The sequence below is a fragment of the Xenopus tropicalis genome, chromosome 6 (assembly GCF_000004195.4).
Source record: "Xenopus tropicalis strain Nigerian chromosome 6, UCB_Xtro_10.0, whole genome shotgun sequence".
Lineage (NCBI taxonomy): Eukaryota > Metazoa > Chordata > Amphibia > Anura > Pipidae > Xenopus > Xenopus tropicalis.
The window spans coordinates 45,565,563-45,592,935 of NC_030682.2; the positions used below are offsets into that span (position 1 = coordinate 45,565,563).

Here is a 27,373-nt window from a genome sequence, read left to right on the forward strand (position 1 = left end):
CAAAGGGGCACTTAGTCATGGGCTAAATGTGAGCCACAGCAGGAAGTAAATATTTATAGAAAATACAACCAATCAAAAGAAGGTTAAAAAATAAGGTAGAAAAAACATACGAGACAGACTCTTAAAAAGACAGTGTCTGTCCCTATTACATAATATACACAAAAAGTAAAAAAAAAAATATATATATAAATGTGAAGTAATATACAGGCAGATATGTATACATTGTTTATTCAAATTCCAGTATAAGCATAAACAGAAATCAAGGTTCACCTGAGTTTCACACAGATATTAACCTAATAATAGCACAAGACATCTAATTCTGCTATCATACCTGACGGCATCCTGGTGTTTAAAGTAAAGATCCAGAATAGCTCACGTTTCCAAACTAATTTGGGCAAATTACCACCTCTACTGTTTAAACTCACTGTGTGGAGTTTCCTGAGTTCCTATATGCCCATGGCGGTTGTTGCTTTTGATCCATATTTAGAATGGTTTATGTTGGTATGCTGGTATGTGACTCCATAGTTTTCAGTAGAAAGACATGGGTGACCATTTAGAATTCACCAGAATGTGTACTTTCCAAAAATGTCTTTTTTTTTGGGGGGGGGGGGGGGGTCAATGAATTATTTGGTCTTTTTATCTCCCAAAAAATGCATCAAATGTGAATTTTCAGTATCTGAAGTGACCTCCAGTGCAATTTGTATGCACTAACTTCATTCTGAGTTCTCTAAATGCCAAATACTTTGGTGATCCTATGCACAATGGGCATCAAATTGTTCAGTGGACCCTTGGCTTTCATTTTCTTCCTGTTTTCTTGTTGGCAGTAAGCATTTATGTGTTAACCCAGTGTGCACCGAGAGTTATTTGGTGGCCTGTATGATGGAGTGTTATGTTATGGCACCATTTTCTCCAATGGTGAGTCAGCATATGGAGTGTAGCACTTACACATTTTTGTGAAGAGTTAGTAGCTGATGCAGACCAGCTGACACGGGTGAGAAGAGAAAGGGTAAAATACGTGATTCTGTTGTGCTGACCACAATTTTATGTTTTGTAGAGGTAACACATGCTTAGATTTGGTCATTTAGTTTTGCTAGTTTTGACTATACTGTTCAACCATGCACAGCCTCTCGGAGAGCTGTTCTGAATGATAATCCTGCAATTCTTGTGGATCAAGGATTATTTGTCTTGATGAAAATTTCTAGTGGTAGACCAAAAGTACGAGGTGCCGCACCTGCTGTTTATATAAATGGTCTGCCCAAACAAACAGAAAAACAAAAAGTTGGCCATGCATGTGTATCCCTTTGTATGGTATCTGTTTGGCTTGTGCGCAAGCCTCTCATAGGACTCAATGGCACTCTGCAGCTCCAACCCGGCCCAAGGAAAGTCTCCCATAGGACTCAATGGCACTCTGCAGCTCCAACCCGGCCCAAGGAAAGTCTCCCATAGGGCTCAATGGAACTCTGCAGCTCCAACCCGGCCTAAGGATAGTCTCCCATAGGGCTCAATGGCACTCTGCAGCTCCAACCTGGCCCAAGGAAAGTCTCCCATAGGGCTCAATGGCACTCTGCAGCTCCAACCTGGCCCAAGGAAAGTCTCCCATAGGGCTCAATGGCACTCTGCAGCTCCAACCCGGCCCAAGGAAAGTCTCCCATAGGGCTCAATGGCACTCTGCAGCTCCAACCTGGCCCAAGGAAAGTCTCCCATAGGGCTCAATGGCACTCTGCAGCTCCAACCTGGCCCAAGGAAAGTCTCCCATAGGGCTCAATGGCACTCTGCAGCTCCAACCTGGCCCAAGGAAAGTCTCCCATAGGGCTCAATGGCACTCTGCAGCTCCAACCCAGCCCAAGGAAAGTCTCCCATAGGGCTCAATGGCACTCTGCAGCTCCAATCTGGCCCAAGGAAAGTCTCCCATAGGGCTCAATGGCACTCTGCAGCTCCAACCCGGCCCAAGGAAAGTCTCCCATAGGGCTCAATGGCACTCTGTAGCTCCAACCCGGCCCAAGGAAAGTCTCCCATAGGGCTCAATGGCACTCTGCAGCTCCAACCTGGCCCAAGGAAAGTCTCCCATAGGGCTCAATGGCACTCTGCAGCTCCAACCTGGCCCAAGGAAAGTCTCCCATAGGGCTCAATGGCACTCTGCAGCTCCAACCCGGCCCAAGGAAAGTCTCCCATAGGGCTCAATGGCACTCTGCAGCTCCAACCTGGCGCAAGGAAAGTCTCCCATAGGGCTCAATGGCACTCTGCAGCTCCAACCCGGCCAAAAGATAGTCACCATACCAAAGCTTGAATGAATTCCGAAATGTTCGTAGGCATTGCGAAAAATACGACGTTTTTGTGCAAATTTACACAGAATGTGAAAAAGTCGTATCATTTTAACATTATCGTGGTCATTAAGAAAAGTCCTAAACTTTAGAAAAAGTTCACATTTTTCGCAAATACTCATATTTTCTCCCTAAATTGCAAAAAAAAAACCCTAAAGGAAAATGATTCCAAAATCTGAAGATTCCTTTTGGTCAATTTTTTCCCCAAATCAGCCATTGATTTATGCCAAAATTGCTATCTAGCGCTTATATACAAAAGAAAATACCATGGGACTCTCAAAAATACAAAATACCAAAAAGGTTACATAGTTTCAACGTGCCCTAGCTTGCACAAAAACTGTCCTTTCTGGTCAGATTGTGAGAAATGCCCCCAGGTACCCGGCGTTGAGACGCACGTAGAGGAATCATGGCCGGGAACCTCCTAGAAAGATAAGTGTATTCTGTTCATGCCTAGTACAAGCAGAAGCTGTGAGCAGCTCATTACAAATAATCGCAGAGACCCACATTCTGCCGTACCCACCACAGCCTGGCAGCAGCTTATGAATGGTGGTACAGTACCCCATCCACACTTGCCAGTCCCCCAAAGCCGCCTACGTGATGCGTCATTGCGCTTATATACGTGTAGTGTGACGCAACACTCTCGCGAGATGAGAATTGTGACGTCGGGATTAGCTGTCCGGCAGGAACCAAGAAGCTGGACGTTAACGGCGTTGCGGGACGTTTAAGCAGCGATCCGGGAGCCCGGGCTGTGTGAGGAAATCGGCTCTGTCCCGCGAAGAGCGGGCCTGTTTGGCGGTATGCAGTAGTAGCTGAGATTTAGATTGGGCAGCAAAGAATCATCATTCTAATCACATGGGGTGGACTTGTACTTGCCCTGTATAGAAACATTCTACATTCAGCAGTAGGGTCTTAACAACTAGTGCTCCTCCAGCTACTCTTAATTGGGTTCGGCAGCAGCAGATCATGGCTGTATAACCATCAGCGCAGCTGGTCAAGAAATAAGTCAGCTGAACTACGGCTTCCTACGTGTATTTCTAGCCTTTGGGAATTGTGGCAGTTGTTCAACTACAGGCCCAAGCTCCTTGCTGTTGTACATTAGGTGCTGGGATTTAGCTTGGGTGTGTAGGAAAGGCCTTCCAACTCATCGCAGGGGGAAGGACTAAGAAGTGGAAGGTTTGTCCTGGAGATAAACATCCCACTTTCACTTTGGAGTCATTGAGATGGCTTCTGTCAGAAAGTTGTCTTTCCTTTACATTATTTAGAGACTACCTGTTGGGTGATAAAATGGTTTACAGACTCTTATTTTTGTTTTTCTTTCTACTGTTTTGATAGTAGACATATTTAGACATTTATCAGCTGTATATTGTACTATTTAGTGTTTGTTTTCTGTTCATGCCATGTATACTTATGTATCTGCACTCTATGGAGGGATCTTTGAGGGGGGTTTAGGCACCACTAGACAGACTATGGTTTTGTCTTTGAGCCACACAACATTGAAAAAGGATCCTGGGTGTGATTGGCTGCTTGGTAGCCCCATGTGCACTGCCAGCTTGCCCAAGCCTCTCTTTTCTGTCTTTCTACCAAGGTTTTAAAATTAGCACCTACTTAACAGGATGTGATTAGCAATGTGTTGCTTGTGAACAACTTGTTGGGGATGATTCTTGTGTGCATTGTTCACTTTTGCATTTACAAACTATGGCTTCTGAACCTAAATTTATTAAAGAGCCCCAAACAATTTAGAAACCCCTAATCACTGTAGCAGTTGAATTCTTTGAAACCCTAGAACAGGCTGGGAGCCTTAAAATCACTCGGAGGGCCACATGTGGCCCATGGGCCTCCAGTTGGACAGGATAATCCTACACATAGGTTTTGCTGTAACGTTCATACTTATGGTATAGCTGGCGCCAGTACACTTCTTAGGTATATTTACTTTTAGTTTCTGCAGTAGTCTGCCAAGAATTTTGTTATTGTCATGCATTACCTGCTCTTCAACTTAAAGGGAATCCTAAGAAAACTAAGTATGCGTATATTTATTTGGCAGTCAACATATTGTTCCTATTAATGCTTTGTTAGATATTCCCCGCGACAGACTGCATTTGTCGGCTACTCCTTTGTTAGCTGACCAAAATTTTGGGATCTCCAGACGGCTGTCGGTATTTCAACTTATTACACCTGGGAAAATTACAGTGTCACCTCAGGCGCCATTTTTTTGTTGCCTTTAGAGAAACATCTCAACTGTAATGCTGGTCACATACACTTACCAATAATATCATACAAAACAAGGTTTCATGTGATTTTTGGTAGTTGTGTGTCAGCCAATCAGGTACTTTGGATATTGGTTGATTTAGGAATCGGTCAGGTTTGAAATGTCAAATCTCCCAGTTCAGGGTGCATTGGCAGTTGAGAAAGTGGATTGAACAATAGAAAGCTAGTCATGCCAAGTGTCATCCCTCCTGTGCTATGTAGCCATTCAACCTGTGGGTCGCACTGCACTTGTGGGCCCATGTATGGACACTCTTCATCGATATTATTGATAATCATAATAATTTATGATTATTTAAATGGAGCCTCTTGTGTTCAAGTCTGATTACACAATCGAAATATATTGTTTATGTAACACTGAAATAAAAGCAATTAAATCCTACAAGTCCTTGCATATTCTGCTGTACATCAGCCCTATGCAGATAATACAGTAGCCCACAGTCCTGCCCGCTCCTTTTCCTATGTGAGAGCCAGCAAGCCTGGTCACTTTCTCTTCCAAGTGACATTACAAGCAGTCTCCTATGAGCACATATACACCAGGATCTTGTTGGACACTGCATGTGCGGAAGGGTGCTTGCTTGAAACTGTTGTCATTCTGCTTAGAAATATTGAAGGCATTCACCCTGAAGTGCGTCTCGGCAGTTTCTTTGCTTTTCTTGTCATGCATGACCTCTATGGCAGGACAGTAGGTGTAGAAGTTTTTTCCCTCTGCAGGCAACAGTGCTTTGAGCTGCTTACATTTTTGCACATGGATTTATTTCATGGCTTACTGATTGGGCAGGGCTGACCTAGCAGCACCCTAAAAGGTAAGCTAGTAGAGATTGGGGGTGCATTTACTTTATTTGCTTAGAAAAGCTGTCCTAGCTGCATCAGTTAAGGGTTTCCTTGCCTTTTAAACATGAGAATCATGACCTGGGGTTTTCCATGTGATCCAGTTTCCTCCAGCAATCTAGAAACACAGTGGTAGATTAACTAGTTTTAGTTTTACTAGCTTCTAGTGAAACTGACTTAGTGTGTGCTTAATAGCAAAATAAGATTTTTAGCTTTTCTGTGATGGGACTGATGTAAATTATAAGAGTTACACACTATTTAAATAAAGAATGATAACTTCAAATTAATTATATAAAGGATGTCTTTACATTTTTTACAATCCTGAAAATTGATGCCCACCTTACAGGACTCTTTGTGGCAAGCAACTTTAGGAAGTGTATCCACCTCGCTGAAGCTTTTCAGAAATGTTAGCCTTTAGTTACCTTTTAGTCTATAATCTTTGTTTTTGCTTGTAAGCAGTGTAACTGGAGTAGTTAGGTTGTTGTGATAGTCAATAGAACAACAAAACACCTTGATCTTGCATGTTATGTCAGTAGTGCCTCTGAGGTGCTTACTTCTCCTTATACAAATTGTAGGAGCACATGTAGTTGCCACATATGCCAGTTATATCTTCAGCTGTTATTGGTACAATGTCTGGAGCCTGCCGGTTTAGTTACATTCACCATGATTTTCTAGCTTTCAGCCATACTCTCCTTAATCTAAACTGCCTCATGTTTATGTCTTTGTATTAATTGGCATTTTATATATTGATGTAAGTAATTGATAAAGGCAATGTAAATGTCATGGTTTCATATACAGAGAGAGACGTTTTGCTGGGGAACACTACATGAAGCATTTTCCCAGCAACAAAGCAAAGCACCCGATGCACATTTCTTATTAAGTCAGATCACTAAGTAATCCATTTGGCCCTGGCTTTTTCAGAAGAAAGGATAATTAATTAGATTGATGTATTGACATTGAAATAAGGTATCTAGAATGTTTTTTTACAGAATAAAGCTATAATGTATATTTTTTTCTGCCACCGTGATCTGCTTCCCTTTATCTAGCAAGCCCTGGTGCCTTTTACTTGATTGGTTACATGATTTAGATCTCTGGTCTGCCAAAGCATTAGACCATTTTAACATGGTTAGGTTTGTTTTGCTGCTATGTTGCAAATTGGTCAGCTGCATTTAAGGATTTGGAATCTTACCCTAAGGGCCACTGTTAACTGCTTTTAGTCTGGTCTGAAAAAGAAAAGCAAAATTCTCTGGAAATTCTGTTTTCCTTTTTTTTTTTTTTTTTTTTTTAGTTATAGGGAGGTATTCTGCATTTATGGCAGGTTTGATTAATGTGTGTTGTCCCCTTTATAGCTGTAATATCTCCTTGAGCTGCTGGAACAGCTAATATGTACATTGTTATTGCAAACAACACATTTTACGTAGGCACTGACAAGTGAAGATCTGGGTCCGTAAGTGTGTGTTACTTTTCTTTTATAAGTAAGATTCAGAAAAAGTGAATGCCAGTCGTCTAAATTCCTAGATATATTACATTTCTTTTCATATTTGTCAGAAATGTAATTTCAGTGTCAAATTTTTAGAGCTGTTCAGCAGGTTGAGGCAAACTGGCTGATTTCCCTAGTAGAATTCAGTGCAATGCAAATATCGCATTCTCTTTCCAGGAAGAGCAAGTCGACACAACTAATATTAATGTATCCGATTTCAGAGAGCTTGTAACGTGTTCTTGTAATGCCATACATAGGTTTCCCCTCACTAATGAAGTAATAAGTGCTGGAGATGAATTGTTCCCTAAGGCTAGGCTTACAAGGTTTTTCTAACTTGGTCTAATGTAATGCAGCCAACAGCAATTTCCCAAAGCAAATGAAAAGCAGTATTTGTCTGTGGTTTTTTCACTCTTGGTTCTGACTCTTGAAGTAATGTAGCAGAAGTAAGGTCTCCTCTGTCCAAGACTGCTCCCTATGGCTAGGCTTACAACGTTTTTCAACATGGAATAATGTACTTCACCTAGCAGCAATTTCCCAAAGCAAATGAAAAGCAGTATTTGTCTGTGGTTTTTTTCACTCTTGGTTCGGACTCTTGAAATAATGTAGCAGAAGTCAGGTCTCCTTTGTCCAAGATGTTCTTGCAATGCCTTATATGCTTCTTTATAGATCTGTTAGTCAGTTGGCTTCTGCTTATGAAAGTCATAACCAGCAGTGCAGCTAATATTAAGGCCAAAAAGATACTACTTTCAATAGTAATTACATTTCAGGTGACTAGAAACTAGTTAAAATTTGCAATGAATGTAAGTTGGAAGCTTTCTTGGAATTACATTTTCTTTTATTAAGTACTTTTTTGATTTTGGGTTTATATCCCCTTTAACACTCTCTTCAAGAGAGCAGCTATTTACAAAATTTACAGTATTGCATAAACTAGCTAAAAGCTAATCAAGGAATCATTAACATGTATATATGTCAATATCAAAAGTGTTGCTGGACTGGAACACTATTAAGATTTGTCTCTTTAAATAACATTTTTCAACTGTTAACTAAGTGAAGTCTCAGGAAATATTTCTCAACGTGAATGATTCCGTGCAGAGGCTATATCTTCATATGTGTAGGGCGTTAAGCAATTCATTATTAACCAACCATAAAGAATATGCTATATTTTTAACTTCTTTTGTTGCATATAATATAACAGCTGTACATTTTTATTTGAGACAGCTGAACCTGTATGTAAATGTTAGCTTCAAGGGGCCATACCTATACATTTAATCAAACCTGTAGACATTTTAGTAGCCAGGCAACTGCAGCCATTTTTAGGTGGTCTGAGAAAAACAATGAAATGATTTTAAGTGTAATCATAATCTGTCTTAAAAAGTGGGTTAAATGAAGCGAGAAATATTGATCATATAAGAAATCTTTTTGCATTTACTTTTCAGTACACCTTAGAATGTGGTATGTTTTGGTTTCTGTTTGTATACATGCAATACTATTTAGCATGACCCCGAACTCAAGGGCTGGAGCACTAAGGGGTGCAAAATTGACCAAGCATTGCAGCATGTTCTAGTTTCTGCTTTCTTTGCAGCGATTGACTGCTTTTGGGCAGCCATATCCCCAATGATAGGAGACTGTGTCCTTCTGCCAAGTAGGCAGCACGTGTAAATGACTGTAAGAGTATTATCAGGCTTGCAGTGAAGTTTGGTGAATAGATAAGAGTGATATGGAAAAAGTGATAAAACAGTAGAATTTTTTTGCAGGGCATGGTATAGAAGTAGAATTATGAATACCCTTGTATATAATGGGGAAAGCTGCAATTGTTATACATTCATTTTATTAGCTATATACAAAGATAAAATGAAAAGGTTTACTGTCATTTTCAAGTTGGGCATACTTTGTACAGGTATTGGATCCATTATCTGGTATCCTGTTATTCAGAATTGAATTATAGACTCTGTTATAAGCAAATACTTAATCTTGACTAAAATATAATTAATCCATAATAAAAGCAAACCAATCCTATTTGGTTTATTTAGTGTTTAAATTATTTTTTAGTAGACATAAGGAATGGTGATCCAAATTACAAAAAGATCCCTTATCTGGAAAACCCCTGGCCCTGAGCATTCTGGTTAACTGGTCCAATACCTATACTAAATGTAAATGCAATGAGAAAAAAAATATTAGCAGCTTTATTATACATAAGCATATTGATATTTTGCAGGAATTTTCTTATCATGAAAACAACTACAAAAGTTTGGTTGTTGGAGACAGTTGGGTGGTTACTTACACTGATATGAACACATGTAAACTAACATAATGCTTTGCCTTCTTTTTGTCACTTGCTTGAAATATGTTAAAACCTTAGCAGAGGACAGTAAAGGACATTAATGTCTGAAATATCTGCTGGGTTACAAGGCATTTTTAGTTACTTCACTTTGAATACACAGAATAACTGTAAGGGTTGTAATTTACTGTACTCATGCAATCCGTGATCTTTATGCCACACCTTAAAGCAACTGCATATATGAGCTTAGAATTTTAATGTCTATTGATTTTATCTCAGGGTATTCAAGTGGATGTTTGGAATTTGGCCGTAGAATGCAATTACAATATTAAATTCTGCCTTGATGTGTGGTCTGTAAATTAGACAATGAATCGTAGTCGGTCAGATTCAGTCCACATTGATACTATTAGTTTAGTTGGGTGTTGTAAATAGATTTTTGACAGGTCAGAAGCACCCAATTTAAAATATTCCAGCCCTTTGTACATTTTGCAAGCAGCATAGAGAAAGTTTCCTAAATGTAAAGCTTACATACACCCAAGCATGAGAGTTGGTATGAATACTTTTCTAAGAATGTACTTGATTTATGGAGATGACTCATTATCTGAAATGTAAAGAAAATACAAATCCTGTAAGTACATGAACACAGAGAGGAGCTTATGTCTAGCTAAGATTTGTATAGACATTTTAGGCAAATAATATGTTTCCAGGAGTTATATTGTGGTAGCTGCCCAGATTTTGGGAGTCTAATGTAGTTTGGTGCTGGCAAGCAGAATTTGGCAAGGAACAACCTGACACGGCTTGTACATATGTCTGCCATAGATGTACAGTTTGATGTAGCAACTTAACAGGGAATTTTTCTAGCAGAAGCTGTTTGACTTGCAGAGTCTAGTCATCTTTATTAGGAGCTCTTGGATTGGAACATTAATATTAAATTGGCTTTGCACCTATACTCTTTAGCTAGCGGCCCAAGTACAATTTGTGGCCAGCCCTATTTAGTATTGCTTTCTTAATCCTAAGTAAGCTTGAGGCTGTTACTCAAATGGCTATGGGTTTACACACTGTACACACAATTACAAGTTATGGAATAGACCAGAAGGTGACTATGCTTGTGGGTAAGGCTTTGAGCCTATATTATGGGAGGAAGTCTAATGGTGCACCTGAGGAAGTCCTCAGATGCAACAAAATCTTGCAAACACCAGATACACTAAGGTTTTCTCTTACAGCGGTCTAAAGCTGCCCATACTGCCCTCATTTAGTAAGGCCACCAAACCAGTGCATATTTACCCAATATGCGTGAGGTGGGCGGAATCAAGCCAATTCGATCACTTGGCCCTAGGGCCTAATGGTCAGCAGCAAATGAGGGCTTTGTCATTATTAAAGGCGCCCAATTTATATATGATTGATTTTAAGCCATATGTCAGTCAGGCAGGCCCATCAGAGGGCCCTATATACAGTTCAATAAGCTGCCAACTTGTTTCAGAAGAATTGGCAACTTTTATCACCTTATGTATGGCCACCTTAACTTTGCTGCATCAGAGCCCTGCCATGGCGATGATAGTAAGGCTACACTGTCTGTATTTAGGGCACCAGCACTATTATGTTACAGTATCAGAGAAGAGGGAAATAAGGAGAAAGATTATAGGCTTATATTATAAAGAATATATTCTAAAAATACATTACTTAAGGATGGAGTTTTATGTCTAGAGCTTTTATGTTTCCTTTAAATAGGATCCCAGAGCTAGTACTCTGCAATACAAGAACAACAGGTATGTTACTTCAGATAGGACTGACAATCAGAGCTCTTACGTACTTGCTTCAAGGAGAGTTAGTCTGATAAAGGGCACAGCAGTGAATGTCACAGCTTAAACTAACTTTGCTGATTACATTCATTATTACAGAACTGGAAACATCAAACTTTGCTGTTTGTGATATACAAAGGTATCTGAAATATGTCATTGGATTCTAAATTATGTGCTTTTGAACCACTGCTATATAAATATACAGGTATGTGATCTGTTATCCAGAATCCTTGGGACCTGGTGTTTTCCAGATAAGGGATCTTTCCGTAATTTGGATCTCCATACCTTAAGGCTGCTAAAAGATTATTCAAACATTACTTAAACCCAATATAATTGTTTTGCCTCCCATAAAGATTAATTATATCTCAGTTGGGATCAAGTACAAGGTTCTGTTTTATTATCACAGAGATAAAGGAAATCATTTTTAAAAATTAGAATTATTTAATTATAAGGGAGTCTATGGGAGATGGCCTTTCCGTAATTCAGAACTTTCTGGATAATGGGCTTCCGCATAATAGGTCTCATACGTGTGTGTGTTTATCTCAAACAATAGCAAAAGCCATAGATTTTTCATGAGTAAAACAATAGGCAAAAAGTATGTTCAGAACAAGCCCTATTCATTGAATGTTTGCAAGGGCATACTGCCCCTTTAATTCTGTGATTATTCTTGCCCTGTCAAACCACAACCAGGAACTGAAAGGAATTATGTACAAGTCACATGATTACTAGGAAACTTCTCATGCTGGAAAAATATGAAATGTAAAAAGCAAATCATAGTTAACAGAACTACTGAAAAAATGTGATTGAGACCAACAGAACATGTACTTTATTTACAGATGCTTACTGAAACCCCTACTGTATTATAAATGTAACATAACTTTCCAGCCAATTGATCATAGTTCAGTTGCAGATATATAAATACAGAAGACAGTCAGTACTACAGTTAAGCAGTGTGTGAATGTCTTCAAATGACAATCCTCCGTTATAATTTTTACTGCATACCTAGTGGTTATGAATGTGTAGTAGTGATATTGTGGTACAGGTATGGGATCCCTTATCCGGAGACCTGTTATCCAAGTTCTGAATTATGGAAAGGCTACCTCTCATAGACTCCATTATAAGAAAATAACTCTAATTTTTAAAAATGATAATAAAACAGTACCTTGTACTGGATCCCAGCTAAGATATAATGACTCCTTATTGGAAGCAAACCAATCCTATTAGGTTTAAATGATTTTGAAATTATTTTTTAGTAGACTTAAGGCATGGAGATCCACATTATGGAAAGTTCTCTTATCTGGAAAGCCCAAGGTCCCAAGCATTCTGGATAAAAAGTCCTATACCTGTACATGGAAAATATCTCCTCTTATGTTTTCCAAAGCAAGCAACATGGAAGCTCCAACTCAGTTATGCATATATAAGTGCAGACAGTTAACTTACAAATAGGCTACGTGATGTTAATCCCCATGTGTTTGGGATATTTTTTTTTCTGTATGCTGGTAAATATTTGGCTTCTTTGTTTTTAGTTAAAATGCTTCTTTGTTGCTAAGATTACTGTTCCTAGGAATCTGTTGAGGTGCTCTCTTTGCCACTACAGAATAGTCAGTTGTTAGTAGATGGCAACAGTCAATGGTAAAATAATATAGAAAAAAGTAAGGGTCCCAGATCTCAATATAGCTACAGACTTATCCAATTAGGTTGAAATTTGATGTGTATTTACTGGCTTGATTATCAACAGAACTATAGGAGAGTGACTGCCAAAACCACATGTCTGACTGCAAAGTGGGGACTTTCTTTTAATGAATAGTTTGCATCAGGACACTTTATTTTCTCAATTTTTACATCTGAAGCTGCTTTCCATTTTATAACCCAATTTTTTTGTTAGGGTTGAAATGACATTGTTCAGAGAGGATTAAGTGACAGCTGTGCTAGTAGAAGCCATATGCCATTTAAAATCTAAAGCCAAAAAATCCCACTGAAAATAATCACATGGGACCTATTTACCTGTATGCTATTCATTCTCCTGTGTTTAGACCAAGTGTTAACTTGTGTTGCTCTTTTGCACATAAGTACACTGTACAATATAATTTAATTTGATTGTCTGTGTTTTAGGCATGGATTGTACATCTGGATGCCCTGAGGGCCCTCAAAGTGCTTTTCTTGGCCACCTGTCTGCCCAGTGGCTCAACAGGCTTAAAGGAGAACTGGAGCTTGCTAAAAAAAAGTAGGCTAGAAATGCTACACATTATATTTTGAGGTTCTGTATCAGCTCAAGGCAACCACAGCCTTTTAGCAGTGAAGATCTGTGAATCCGAAGTTGTCCCCAGTAGCTCCCCATCTTCTTTTCTGCTGATTCTCTGCACATGCTCTGTGCTGCTGTCACTTACTGAGCTTAGGGACCCACTCACATTATACTGTATGTAGAGAATATAATAGTCACAATTTAAAGACTGATTAGTAAATAATTAAAATTCTCATCACATGGCAGCTCAGAAACCAGTGCAGTGAATATCAGAATTTAATAGTCAGCCCGGTAGCATCACCCTATATGACAGACAAACCTTATTTTCTGTTTGATAATTTGCTACAATCCCCAAGTTTAGCTTGTCAGCAGTTGCTCACTGATTTTTTTTTTTAGGAGTGTCTGTAAAACTGCACATGCTCAAAGATGGTGATTTGCATTTGTCTGAATCATTACTGTTGTATAAGTTATTAAAATTTAGGCTTGTGCAGTATTATAAAATATGGCATTTCTACCCACATTTGTTTTTACTTTTTCTCTAAGGTGGCCATACATAGCGTGTATATGGGCCCCCCGGTGGGCTTATTCAACTGATATTTCTCCAAAAATTAGCTACATGTCATTTCGGCTGGTTTAATTTTACTGTCTGATAAGGACCGTATTGGTTTGTTGCTGCGGTCCTCATCTGACTGCACTGTAGGCCCATCTGTATATTGAGAAACCTTTGAAAAAGTAGGTCAGATTTTTAAACCCCACAGATGCAACTGCTGAAGCCATAAGGGGTTCCACAGAGAATTGTCTGCCTATTGGCCTATTGTCCACAAATATGCATATTGTATACATTTTCTGGACTAACTCTTCATTACCAATATCTTCTATAGCTTCCCAGTCAGTGGTAAGAATTTGCTTACTACATTTTAAGACATGGGATGCTGGTATCTTTGGGTATTTGTAGCCTTTAAGGAGGTTATGTAATAAAAAGTATAATTACCTGTTATTGTCTGCTGTGTGTTACTGAACCTGGGTAACCCTTTTTCCCCTCTCTTTCATATGTACTGTTATCCATTTTTCTCTGTTGGTGGATGAATGTTTTCATTTTACTCTGTTGGTGGATAAATGTTTTAGTTAGTGTGTTTTTGGTTTTGTTATAACGGAGTAGCACTCAATAAGGTTTCTAAAATCAGTCATTTATTTGGATGTTTGTATATTAATACACACTGTATTATGTTCTCATTTAATAGATTGCCAGAAGGATAAGTGAGCATCCAACCCACCCTTTGCTTATTGGGCTGCAGCCGACTTTGTAATCATCAGACGTTTTGCCTACAATCAAACATGGCAAACCGAGGCGGAGCTACCAGACCGAATGGACCGAATGCAGGAAATAAAATCTGTCAGTTTAAACTTGTCCTTTTAGGAGAATCCGCAGTTGGAAAGTCTAGTCTAGTGCTTCGCTTCGTAAAGGGACAGTTTCACGAATTCCAAGAGAGCACAATTGGAGGTCAGAGAAATATTGCAAAGTATTACAGCTGTATTTAAAAATGTAATCAAAACATCACAAATATATACATTATATATTGAATGGTACCCCAAATTATTAGTCACCAAGCAGTTCCATGACCATTTAAAATAATGAGGCCACAGGCAGGGTCCTGGAACTCTGAGGTGACTTTATACTTTACAATAGAAAGTACTTTATTAACAATATAGTGGGGATGCATGAATTCAGGATTCGGCATTTTCCAGCAGGATTCGGCCTAATCCATGCCTCTGGCCATACTTAGAACACGTTGTTCTCTATCCCCTTCTTCATCTCCGTTTGCATATGGAAATTTTAGGATTCAGATTCGGTCCAGTATTCGGCTGAATCTTTCACAAAGGATTTGGGGTTCAGCCAAATCCTTATAATGGATTTAGTGCACAGGTTTCCCTAAATGAAATTGAAGTTTAAAACACTGTTTAACCCTTTCTGTTCAACTGGACTGTCTCTTAAAACTGTAACAGGAGCCAGGTCTATAAATCAGCTTTAATTAGCTGGCTTGCAACATTGTTTCTGTAGTCCGAGCCAGGAGTGCTTTTAACTGCAATTACATGTGCAAATACTGTAAACCCACTGAAATCTATAAATGTTAAGTCGCTCATGATTGTATATGCTTTTATCATGCAAAAAATAGTTTTTGTGGGGAGGATGCCTTTAAGGCTAGAGTCATATGAGTGATTAGGTCATTTGGTGTGGCCTAGCTGCTTAGGTGAGGGCTGGGCAGGTACACTGCAGGCTCACTGCTGACATTGCAGAACTGCACACATCATTTGTTGAATGAGCTGCTGAGTATCCAATTACCTTAAATCAATCGTTAATCTGATATCTAGAGCTATAGGGCACCAGCCAACATAGTTGTGTGTGAGAGGGTGATATGTCTTTGCCTTACTTGTGTAAATTCTACTAAAGGGTATATAAGCTTAAAAACAGATATTTATGTAAATGTATTCATAATACTTCTCTGAGAACTCATGAAATTTACTTTCACTTTTCTGAGATATTGGCAGTTTTAGACGCTTCGGCTCAGCAGCTCCCTTTAAAGGCCAAATGTGTCGTAACAAACCTGTCTATGCATTAGATTTCCTTTAATACTGTGATTTATAACAATTTGTCTGTATGACTCCCATTGCTGTCATTTGGTAACACTGGACTGGTTTAATTCCTGATCAGATGGAAAACTTCAGAGGAAAATGTAACGTTGCTTTTCTCTGTTTTGCACACACTTTATGTTGCTCTTTATTATGTTTAGAATATCAGGATCTGGAGTTAGAGCCAGATTACATTTTACCACCCATGTGCCCAAGTAACCAAGAATATAGATAGCAGTTTACATAATAGGCTTATCATTATACAGGTATGGGGCCTGTTATCCAGAATGCTTGGGACCTGGGGTTTTCTGGATAAGGGATTGTTCCGTAATTTGGATCTCCATAATTTAAGTCTGCTAAAAATCCTTTAAATATTGAATAAACCCAATAGGATTGTTTTGCCTCCATTAATTATCTTAAATATCTTAATTAGGATCAAGTACAAGGTAATGTTTTATTATTAGAGAAAAAATGGAAATCACTTTTAAAAATTATAATTATTTACTTACAATGGAGTCTGTGGGAGACAGGCTTTCCGTAATTTGGAACTTTCTGCTACCAGCTGCAGTTCTGCAACTCTCGCCATTTCCCTGCAGCTGGAAGGCCACAGGCTGTGGAAGTCTTTTGGTAATATTTAAAATGAACTATAGAGGGGCTGTTTCTGTGATATTACTACACTGAATTTTGGTCCTTTTTTGATTTTATATTTCAGAGGAGACATTCTATAATCACATAGGATTTTTACTATTAAAGAATATTTTATATACTATACAGATATGGGACCCGTTATCCAAGATTCAGATTTTTAAAAAGTATTTCCTTTTTCTCTGTAATAATAAAACAGTACCTTGTATTCGATACCAACTAAGGTATAATGTATCCATATTGGAGGCAAAACAATCCTATTGGGTTTAATTAATGTTTTATTGTTTTTTTAGTAGACTTAAGGTATAGATATCCAAATAACAGAATTCCCCTTATCCGGAATACCCGAGCATTCTGGATAATGGGTCCTATACCTATACTGTGTTCTGGGCTAAAGCAAGTCATATATAGGAATTCTTAGTAGTTCTGGGAGAGTCTTAAACAACTGAATCTTTGACTTGTCAGCTATGTATAGAGCCGTATTCAGTGGGACCCGAATCTTTGGGCCAACCCACGAAGGGGCCATTTGCATTGGCCTATAACTTCCAACTTGGTTATGATGAAGTTGTAGGTAGCCCATGCATGCCAGTGTAGTAATTATTTGGGGATTTGCAATATATCATTTGTAATATGAAAAAACATTACTTTTTTTGTTGTTGTTTTGGATTTGTTTTTAAAACTTACTTTGTCTCTTTATTTTTCTCTTTACAGCTGCTTTCCTTACCCAAACAGTCTGTCTCGATGATACAACTGTAAAATTTGAAATTTGGGATACAGCTGGTCAAGAGAGGTATCACAGCTTGGCCCCAATGTACTACAGGGGAGCCCAAGCTGCAATAGTTGTATATGACATTACAAATGAGGTAAGTATAAGTGTATTTTACTGCATTATTTTTTTTGTAATAAAATTAAACTTTTATTCAAGTTTCTTCATTCTGTATGTTCCTATAATTTGCAAACCCAGTATATTCCTGAGTTTACAATATTTCTCCTGTTCTTCTTGTTAGAGTTGATTTTTACTTAAAATGGCAAGGTTTAGGCCTTGGGTATCAAATGGTCAATACTTTAATATCATTCTAATTATAAAGATGTGTTTTATATGTACAGGTATAGGGCCCATTATCCAGAATGCTCGGGACCAAGGGTATTCCGGATAAGGGGTCTTTCTGTAATTTGGATCTCCATACCTTAAGTCTCCTAAAGAATCAATAATACATTAATTAAACCCAATAGGATTGTTTTGCATCCAATAAGGATTATTTATATCTTAGTTGGGATCAAGTACAAGGTATGGTTTTATTACTACAGAGAAAAAAGAAATTGGTTTTAAATTTCTGAATTATTTGATTAAATTGGAGCTTTCTGGATAACAGGTTTCCGGATAAGGGATCCCATACCTGTATTCCGGGTAGTTGAACACCGGGGGTGTCCACTTCTGAGTTAACTTTTAGTATGTGCTTTTAAAAAACTATTGCTCATTGAGGCTACAATTTTATTGTTGTTGTTACATTTTATTACTTTTTCTATTTAGCCCCCTGTCCTATTCATATTTTTTCATTTTTCATTCAAGCCACAGCCTGCTTGCTAAGGTAATTTGGACCCTAGCAACCAGGTAGCTGCAAAAATTCTAAACTGTAGAGCTGCTAATTAAATAGCTAAATTATTCAATAACTGCACATAACTCAACATACAAAAATTGAGCAGCCCCTTTAATATAAAATCGGTCAGTGTGCTCTTCCGAGCATTTTTGCAACTTAAATTTTTCCTGTCGTTTTCAAGATATTAGCAGTTTTATAGTTGTTACAAGGTGTGCAACCAATGATATTAGCCATTTCTTCCAAATTTTGTGACACATGCCCTTTGTGTGGCCAGGCATGGTAAAGCATACAGCTGTCTGCCAGTGCATTACACACAAGCTTTTTATGTGAATCTGTACAGCATAGGTCTGTCAGTTCTGTGCTTTGAGTCCTTAGTCAAATATAATTATAAAGTTTGGTGAAATAGTTATGAATCCTGTGGATATTGTGCACCTGCTTGGCTATTGAATGAGGACCGACTTTCTGGCTTTCTTTGCAGTTTAACTTTAATTGGTTCCATTAATGTTTCAGTCTCGTTCCGTCCTGATTTGCTAACTTTGTAAAAGTCATTTGCTAGCACAATGGATAGCTTTATATTTTTATTCAGGATGCCCAGATTGTTTTAGGCAGAATTCTCGGGAACAATGGGTTTTTATCACTGGAAAGTATTTAGTTACATATCTGAGTACAGTGACGCATGCAGGGTCACAAAGGTTCTTTTGTGTGTAAGTGGCACACCCCCTCCCAGTCTATTACATATTAGCATGTAGAATAAAATATTCACGTATAGAATGGTAAATAAAACAGGCCTTGATGGGCTAAACTAGGGGGCTGATTTACTTACCCACGAACGGGTCGAATGGAGTCCGATTGCGTTTTTTTCGTAATGATCGGTACTTTGCGACTTTTTCGTATGTTTTGCGATTTTTTCGGATTCTTTACGAATTTTTCGGATCCAATACGATTTTTGCGTAAAAACGCGAGTTTTCCTATCCATTACGAAAGTTGCGTAAAAAGTTGCGCATTTTGCGTAGCGTTAAAACTTACGCGAAAAGTTGCGCATTTTTCGTAGCGTTAAGTTTTAACGCTACGAAAAATGCGCAACTTTTCGCGTAAGTTTTAACGCTACGCAAAATGCGCAACTTTTTACGCAACTTTCGTAATGGATACGAAAAACTCGCGTTTTTACGCAAAAATCGTATTGGATCCGAAAAATTCGTACAGAATCCGAAAAAATCGCAAAACATACGAAAAAGTCGCAAAATATTCGTTTTCAAGTCGGAACTTTTCCAATTCGGGTCGGATTCGTGGGTTAGTAAATCAGCCCCTAAGTGTTTAAATGTAAATTGCTGTTTCACTTACATTTAACAAACAACCTTTGTTGGAAGAGGTAAGGAATTGGGCTCCTGATGAGAACCAGTGGGCTAAAGCATAGTTATTGGTGGAGGATGACATTTGCACATCTTTATTTTAACCAAAACTGTCAGTTTTCTTTTTTTTTTTTTTTACTGTAGTGCAATTGCTTGTTAAAGGAGACCTATCATATAAAAATTAAAAATGTAGCAGTGAATTATACTCCTCTATACCCCACTAGTCCTGCCCATCTGTTCTTCTTCCTGCTGGCTGAATGCACACCAGGAAAATTTTATCAAAAAAAAGATACTTAGTTTATTTAGATCGACGTTTCGGTCCTCACCCGGGACCTTTATCAAGATATAAAATGTGCAAACAAACAGTGTTTATAAAGACTCACCCACCAGTTAACCACCACCAAACTGGTGGGTGAGTCTTTATAAACACTGTTTGTTTGCACATTTTTTTGTTTTTTTTTTGATAAAATTTTCCTGGTGTGCATCAGCATTTTTTACATATTTACATTGTTTATCTGATTTGCACCCAGGTTGTTATCCCTATAAGTGTGTGCCTCCGCCTTTTTATATATATATATATATATATATATATATATATATATATATATATATATATATATATAATTAGAAAAAAAGACCAGCAACACCGGATCTATTGCAAACAATTAATTATATATTGAAAAATACATGAACAGCATATATATATATATATATATATATATATATATATATATATATATATATATATATATATATATATATATATATATATATATATATATATATATATATTATAATATAAATGGAAATGTAGCTAAAGTGTGATATGCATCTGTAATGTATCTCACAATTGTACACTGGTTTTTTTAAACCCACTTACTAATGCAGTGTATTGGAAAAGCTTGAAGGAACACTCATGAGTATTGCTCAGTTTGCCTTAAAGTGGTTTTTCACATTTGAATTAACTTTTAGTATGCTGTAGGGAGTGCTATTTTGAGACAGTGTGCAGTTAGTTTTCATTTTTTTATTTGTGGTTTTTGAATTATTTATCTTTTTGTTCAGCAGCTCTCCAGCATACTAAAAGTTAACTTAAAGGTGAACCACCACTTCAAATTTCACAATATTATATGCATTTGCAAAGCACATTTTAAAGGACAAGGAAAGCCTGTTTCACTAGGGGGTGCCAAAATGTTAGGATCCCCAAGTAAAATCAGTGCTTAAGTTTTTTGCATGTGTGTATAAACCTTATATAATTTTATGATTTACTAAGATGGAGTTGCTCTCTCTCTTCCCCCTATACTATATTCTGTAAGCATCAGCACAATTGTGTAGGTGGGACAGGCTTAGTTTATTCAACTTCACGCACTCTTTTTTTTTTATTTACAGGAATCATTTGCTAGAGCAAAGAACTGGGTAAAAGAGCTGCAGAGACAGGCAAGCCCCAATATTGTGATAGCTTTATCTGGTAACAAAGCTGATCTGGCCTCAAAGAGAGCTGTGGATTTTCAAGTAAGTACCGGTCTCTGGTTCCGCTTTCAATTGAACATCGTGGGGGCTTGACAATGTTCTAATTGGCTGAGGCACTGTTTACATTTGTCCTCCAGCCTAGCAGAATGTTGTTTCGCCCCAAGCTAGTAAGATTAGTGTGAGGTGGGGGGAGGCAGGGGTGTACATCTGTTAGTGGTGCTGGGGTTTACGTAGGCATAGTGACACATTCCTGTTAAAACCTGTCACTATCCCTTAAAAATGGACTATGGGAGATGGCCTTCCAATTATTTGGAGCTTTTGGAATATTCAGTTTCTAGATAAGAGATCCATACCTTTATAATCTACTAAAAATTCTGTAGCTAATTAAATTATTCTTTACTACCCTACTACTACTACTACCCCTCAGCAATGTGTCTCTCTCAACTTTATGCTGTAGTAGGATCTGTTGAAAGGCAATAAGCTTTATTACATTATGAATGCAGCAGTGCCACACGCAGGCAATGCTGTATTTATGGGGGTTGCTGCTGGTCTTTGTGCTCTAAAATGAGGTGCAGAGACCTGCAGACGTTCACCATGGGATGAAGGGAGGGAGCAAAAAAAATGGCACCCAAGTTGGTAAATGAGCCATATCGTGTAGGTAAAGGGACATCATACCAATGGGTTTGACAAAACGGCCAGTCTAAAGCTGCCCTAATTACTGCATGGAGCGAAACAGGAGTGGCTGCAACTGAATTTGATTTTTATTTTCAAAAATGATAGAGTTTTTAATTCATTATGTTTGTAAAGTTCCAACAGATACAGCTCACATTTTTTACCCAGCCCTTTAGCAGGGAAGATGCCCCAGTAGCTCCCCATCTTCTTTTCTATTAATTTTAAGCACATGCTCTGTGCTGCTGTCACTTTATGAGCTTAGGGACCGACACACAATTTACTGTATATAAAGAATATAAATGTCACAATATAAGGCTGGTTAGTAATAATTACAGTTAATTACTACATTGCAGCTCTGAAACCAGTGTACTTAGCAGAAATTTAATAAACAGTCCTGTAGCATCAGCTTATATTATAGGCCAACCTCATTGTCTGCTTCTGCACAGTTGCTTAGAACATACTCAGCATTTGCGTGTCGCAGACACTTTCCAAAATGGAGAGCTCCTGTGACAAGTTTGAAGTACTGGATCATTGCTGCTATTGAGATGCTGAAAGTTTAGGGCTGGTGCAGAAAATATACTATATAAATTATGGTACTTTTGTCCATATTAATTTCTCTAGTGGAGCATGTAATGGTGTGGAGAGGTCAGAGAGGCCCGAACACACCTGACACAAGTGAAACTATTTACTTTAGTTATATGATCACATTGCAAATTAGCTCTTAAGACTCAGTAATGTATTTTGGCTATGTTAGTCCTTTTGATAACTTTGTCTTGTTTTAATATAGTTCACTTCCTCAGGCTTATTAACCGTATCCGCATCATATACCTATTTAGGCCAGGTATTTGATAGCATCTGGTTTCCTGATGAATGACCACAAAATGCAACACCCAAGGTGGCTCACCAAAATGACATCCTTTCTCAAATTCTATCACCGTGTATAGAATAGAGCTGAGAATGCAAGTACCTCAAGATTCCAGCTCATTTGTATGTGAAGGCAGGAGAGCTGCTTGTTTTTAGTTCTTTCTTCCCACGTGTACAAACCAGTCATTTACTACCGTGCCCTTGTTTACTCTTTGCCTTTTAGCCTGGTTCTCCTTTACCCAATGCTCATTTTAGCTGGGGTATTATGCATTTCATTTTTACATAAGCTTCACTTATTTACTTTGCTCCAGTCTATGTATCTTTCATCTGAAAAGAATGTTGCTATGGTTGATCATTTTTACTTTGATAGACCCCAGGAATTTGGATTAGTATTAGAAGTTTTCTTCCTCCCTTTATTTTTATTTTTCCACTGCCTTTGATACTATAGACCCCCTCTCATTCCAGTACTCCAGTGGTTTAACTCTATTTACCTTAAATCGCATGCTAGTGATTAGGATGGGCAATTTCAGGCTGGAATTAGCATAACATTTGTGGGTTGCAGGCCTGCAACCTTACTGTGCCCCACTTCCAGCTGTCTCTATTTATAGTTGCGCGCCTGCCAAACCCTGTCCCTTCATGATGTTAGGGATAGGGGCAGATCTATAAATAGAGGTGGATTGTTGGGCTGGGAGCGGGCAGGTTAGGGTTGGATGCAAGTGAACTTTTTCTTGTCCCGCACATCACTACTAATAAAGCTTATGTCACCATGTGCATCAATGGAACAGGAAAGGGGACACCTACATAGACTAACAAAAAACTGTGCCACGTAGGTAAGTGATGCACATGTTGTAGCGCCCATTATTAAGCAGAAATTCTGGAGGAAAATGCTGCATACTGATTTGCACTTGCCTTTCATATTGCACTTTATCATCTCTGGGACCATCTTCACTGTTACACAGACATGACTGTGTCTGCTTTATCTTTTGCACTCTTGTATGTGTATACAATCTTTCCTTGGGTACCCTGCCAATGCTGCATAGAATTAGTAGCAGGCAATCACTGCAAGTGCTTGAGAGCATAACCCTTAGCTGGGCCAAGTTCAGTTCAGGCAGTTCATTGTTTTTCCATAACTGCTTTATAATTAGGTTTGTCTTAGATTTGCATCTTTCCACCTATCCAAGATAATTTATCACTAAAATGGGTGGTCAGGTTGCCTTCCTCTGCTCAATAAGCCAATGGGCTTAAAGTGAAGCAGATGGGAGGAGGAGCCGCTGTCACTACCCCATATCAGTTATGCAGTATGATTAGTGATTGTTAATGCACAGGCCATTTTTTATATACTAGATTTCAATTCTTAATCAATTATTTAATTAAATTGCATTTGTGACAGTTTATTTATAGGAATAAGTTAAACAAAGTGCTTTAATAGAGTTGCATGCTAATTCACATTTTTCTCTATGCTGCCCATAGTCTGTTTACTCAGGATAGCTAGTTTGTGACACTGTCAGTAATGTGTCAGCAAGTTTCCTACTGAGCATGCACATAATGGGTAGAGAAGAAAAAAGACAGCATTGGTTTCCAAGTTAAAGATTTGTTTATAATAGCAAGTATATCAACATTATTTTTGAATGTTATTTTGCAATGACCTATGTTTTATAAATACAGTAGAACCCCCATTTTACATTTCTCAGGGGAGTAAAAATATATTATAAAATCAGTGAAATGTATTATATATTGGTAGGACCACAAAAGAATGGTGTAAAACGAGCAAACATTTACTGTAATCCTAAACAAAGTGAGCATTAATTAGGAGTTTGCTTATTTTACACCCTGTTAGTAAGAATGTTGGGAAACATGTTAAATTTGTAATCCTATAAATAGCGCTGGTTTTAGTCATCACACAATGTTCTTTTATTTTAGGAAGCTCAAGCTTACGCAGATGACAACAGCTTATTGTTCATGGAGACTTCTGCTAAGACATCAGTGAATGTGAATGAGATATTCATGGCTATAGGTAATAATACATTTATAGGAAACTTTACCTTTACAGGTATGGGACCTGTTATCCAAAATGCATGGAAACTGGGGTTTTCCAAATAAGGAGTCTTTCTGTAATTAGGATCTTCCTGCTTTTAGTTTGCTAAAAAAAAAAATAATAATTTACACATTAAATAAACCCATTGGGAGATTTTTGCCTCAAATAAAGATTGTCTTACTTGCGATCATGTACACAGTACATTTTTATTATTGCTGAGAAAAAGGCTGTCGTTTTTAAAAATATGAATTATTTGCTTATAAAGGAGTCTATGGGAGACAGCCTCCCCGTAATTCAGAGCTTTCTGGATAACATGTTCAAGTTCAACCTATATAAAATATGCCTAACTGCTAGTTTGGTTACGGGTTTTCAGATCCTATACCTGTACTGTTCAAATGTTGTTATCCTTTATTTTTACCACTCCAACTCTATCAGTCTTCAAATAATGTTTTTCACTTCAACGTTATGACATATATCACCCAATTTGCTTTTTTTTTCCCCCCGCATGTGGAGGTCGCCTTCTCTTTAAATTGAATCTCAGTTGAAGTATGTCTAAGCCGTCTGTGTTTATATCCCAAAATGCAACATATGCACCTTACAGTTAAATGTAGCCATCCAAACACTGACAATGCATGGTGTCTGGCTAAACAGATAGATACGGTATGAGGGGCCATACATGATATTTCCACTGGTTTTAGGCCAACAACCTGAACAGTGGCAACAGCAGGAAAAGTGAAGAAAAGCTGAACAACCTCTTGACTTCCTCGTTTGCTGATGCACAATAGACGTGCCCACATATTCCAGCCGCCATAAATATTATGGCTATGCGTATGGCCTCTGCAAAAGTTGTGATTTTATGGGTACATGTATTGAATTAAATGGTGATTAATCTAGAGTTGCCTTTATTGATCATGACAGTTTGTCTTATCAGCAGTTTGTTTTTGTTTTTTAAAGCTAAAAAGCTTCCCAAGACGGAACCACAGGCTGGAGGAAGCAACACCATCAGAGGAAGAGGAGTAGACCTTACTGAAACAGCACAACCTACCAAAAGTCAATGCTGTAGTAACTAACTAAAGGCTTCTTGTTCTTTAAACTGTATGGATATTATCTTGCTTCCTAATTGTTAATAACAATTTAGTGTTTAATCCTGTCTTGGCCTTGGTGCCAGCCCTTTCAGAGCAATGCATTGCAAGCCCCCATGGCAGTGAGTATGTTAAACTAGGCCCTGTGAAAACTAATAAAGGGAGACTTGCCGTGTGGTCTCATACATAATACAGAGTTATTTTACTGCTAATTCTGATTTTTTCTTTTTAACATGCATGCATTATGTTCTACAAGCTGTTCTCAGTGTGGGAGAATAGGCCGGTGTATTATACAGAGCTTTATCAGATGCAGGACCTTGGAGAGAACAATACTGGTCTCTGCAATGCATTGCAAACTTCTGGGTGCAAAGTAGAAATGGTTATATTATTACGGTGACAATTAGCCCAAAGTGGAACTTTTAAAACTTTTGTTTTTCTAAAAAAGAAAAAGAAAAAAAAAGATTTTTTTAAGCTAATACAAGCAGGGTATAAAAATCTATTCTCATCTCTCTTTACAGTGTTTGCTCAAAATCACCTTCTCCAAAATCCAGCTCTACATTCCGCTTATTAATTTATAGCTTGTTAGCCACTAATTCCTCCGCTTTCTTCAGATGAGACCGATAAACAGAATATTGTTTGATTACGCCAATAACCCACAAATGTTTAGGGGATGAGCTTAGTTTTTATTTCATAGACAAGTACCGAGAATCGTGTTTAACACTGATCAATTCTATTCAAGGTGATTAGCGTGCAAAGCCATTTTTATTATCCTTTCCAGCGCCATCTTCACAGAACACCGAACTTTTTCTTTTTTTTCTTCATTTTTTATTTTTATATCCAGTTTTACCCAATACAAAACAAAAACTGCAATGTTCTAATAATGATGTATACTCAATTTAGCTATCTTAAAATTGGATGGTAAAATTGTAATGTAAATAGGGTACTAACCATAGTCTACATTTATGTTTAATATGTTCTGTTACTTGTAAGATTTGGTTAAATTGTACAGTTAACTAAAATGATAAAAATAAAAAGCTAATGGTTTTTCCTCTATCCCGATTTCCTCCTATGTGGCTTATGGCGTTTCATTTACCACTGTAACAATTCACTCGCTGTATGTATTAAAGCATGGTGAAACATTTGAGCATTGGGTTTTAATATGTAAGATTTGTTATACAATTATTTTAGCTTTGAAACCTTGAAAAGGTATTACAGTTAAGTGCTATTTTGGTGATTGACACTCAATAAATCAAACCGTGGTAATTTCAACCAGAAATTGCGTGTGTAACATTGCTTTACTTCAGAGTTTTCTTTTTGTTGTACAGGTATGGGATCTGTTACCTGGAAACCCATTATCCAGAAAGTACTGAATTACAGGAATGCTATTCCAACGACTCCATTTCAACCAAATCAATGTTTTCAAAAATATTTCCTTCTCTGTAATAATAAAACAGTACCTTGTACTTGATCCCAACTAAGATATAATCTATCCTTATAGGAGGCAGCGCAATCCTATTGGGTTTATTTAATGTTTAAAGGATTTTTTTAGTAGACTTCAGGTATAGTGATGCAAATTATCTGGAAAACCCCAGGCCCCAAGCATTCTGGATAACGGGTTACATATCTGTATTGATTTTTCAGAGTTTGTTTCCCCTTTGCCTTCTTTCTGGGGATAAACAATATACAATAAATCTGTTTTTATAAATATATTGTGTGGCAGATTTATCAAAATGTGAGATTAGATATCACCACAGAAAATCCACCTATTTCCTATTCATTCCTATGGGTTTTTAGAATCATATTTATCAATGGGAGGAAGT

General features: G+C 37.8%; 1 protein-coding gene across 1 annotated transcript; it reads left to right on the plus strand.

Moving 5' to 3' along the window:
• The first annotated feature begins 3,008 nt into the window (after positions 1-3,008).
• Positions 3,009-26,606, plus strand: rab5a (RAB5A, member RAS oncogene family). The gene is given in 6 exon segments (NM_001008067.1): positions 3,009-3,116; positions 14,455-14,714; positions 17,198-17,349; positions 20,820-20,942; positions 24,357-24,450; positions 25,426-26,606. Coding segments are annotated over 5 exon segments (651 nt in total). The 5' UTR covers positions 3,009-3,116; positions 14,455-14,548; the 3' UTR covers positions 25,542-26,606.
• Positions 26,607-27,373: the final 767 nt, after the last annotated feature.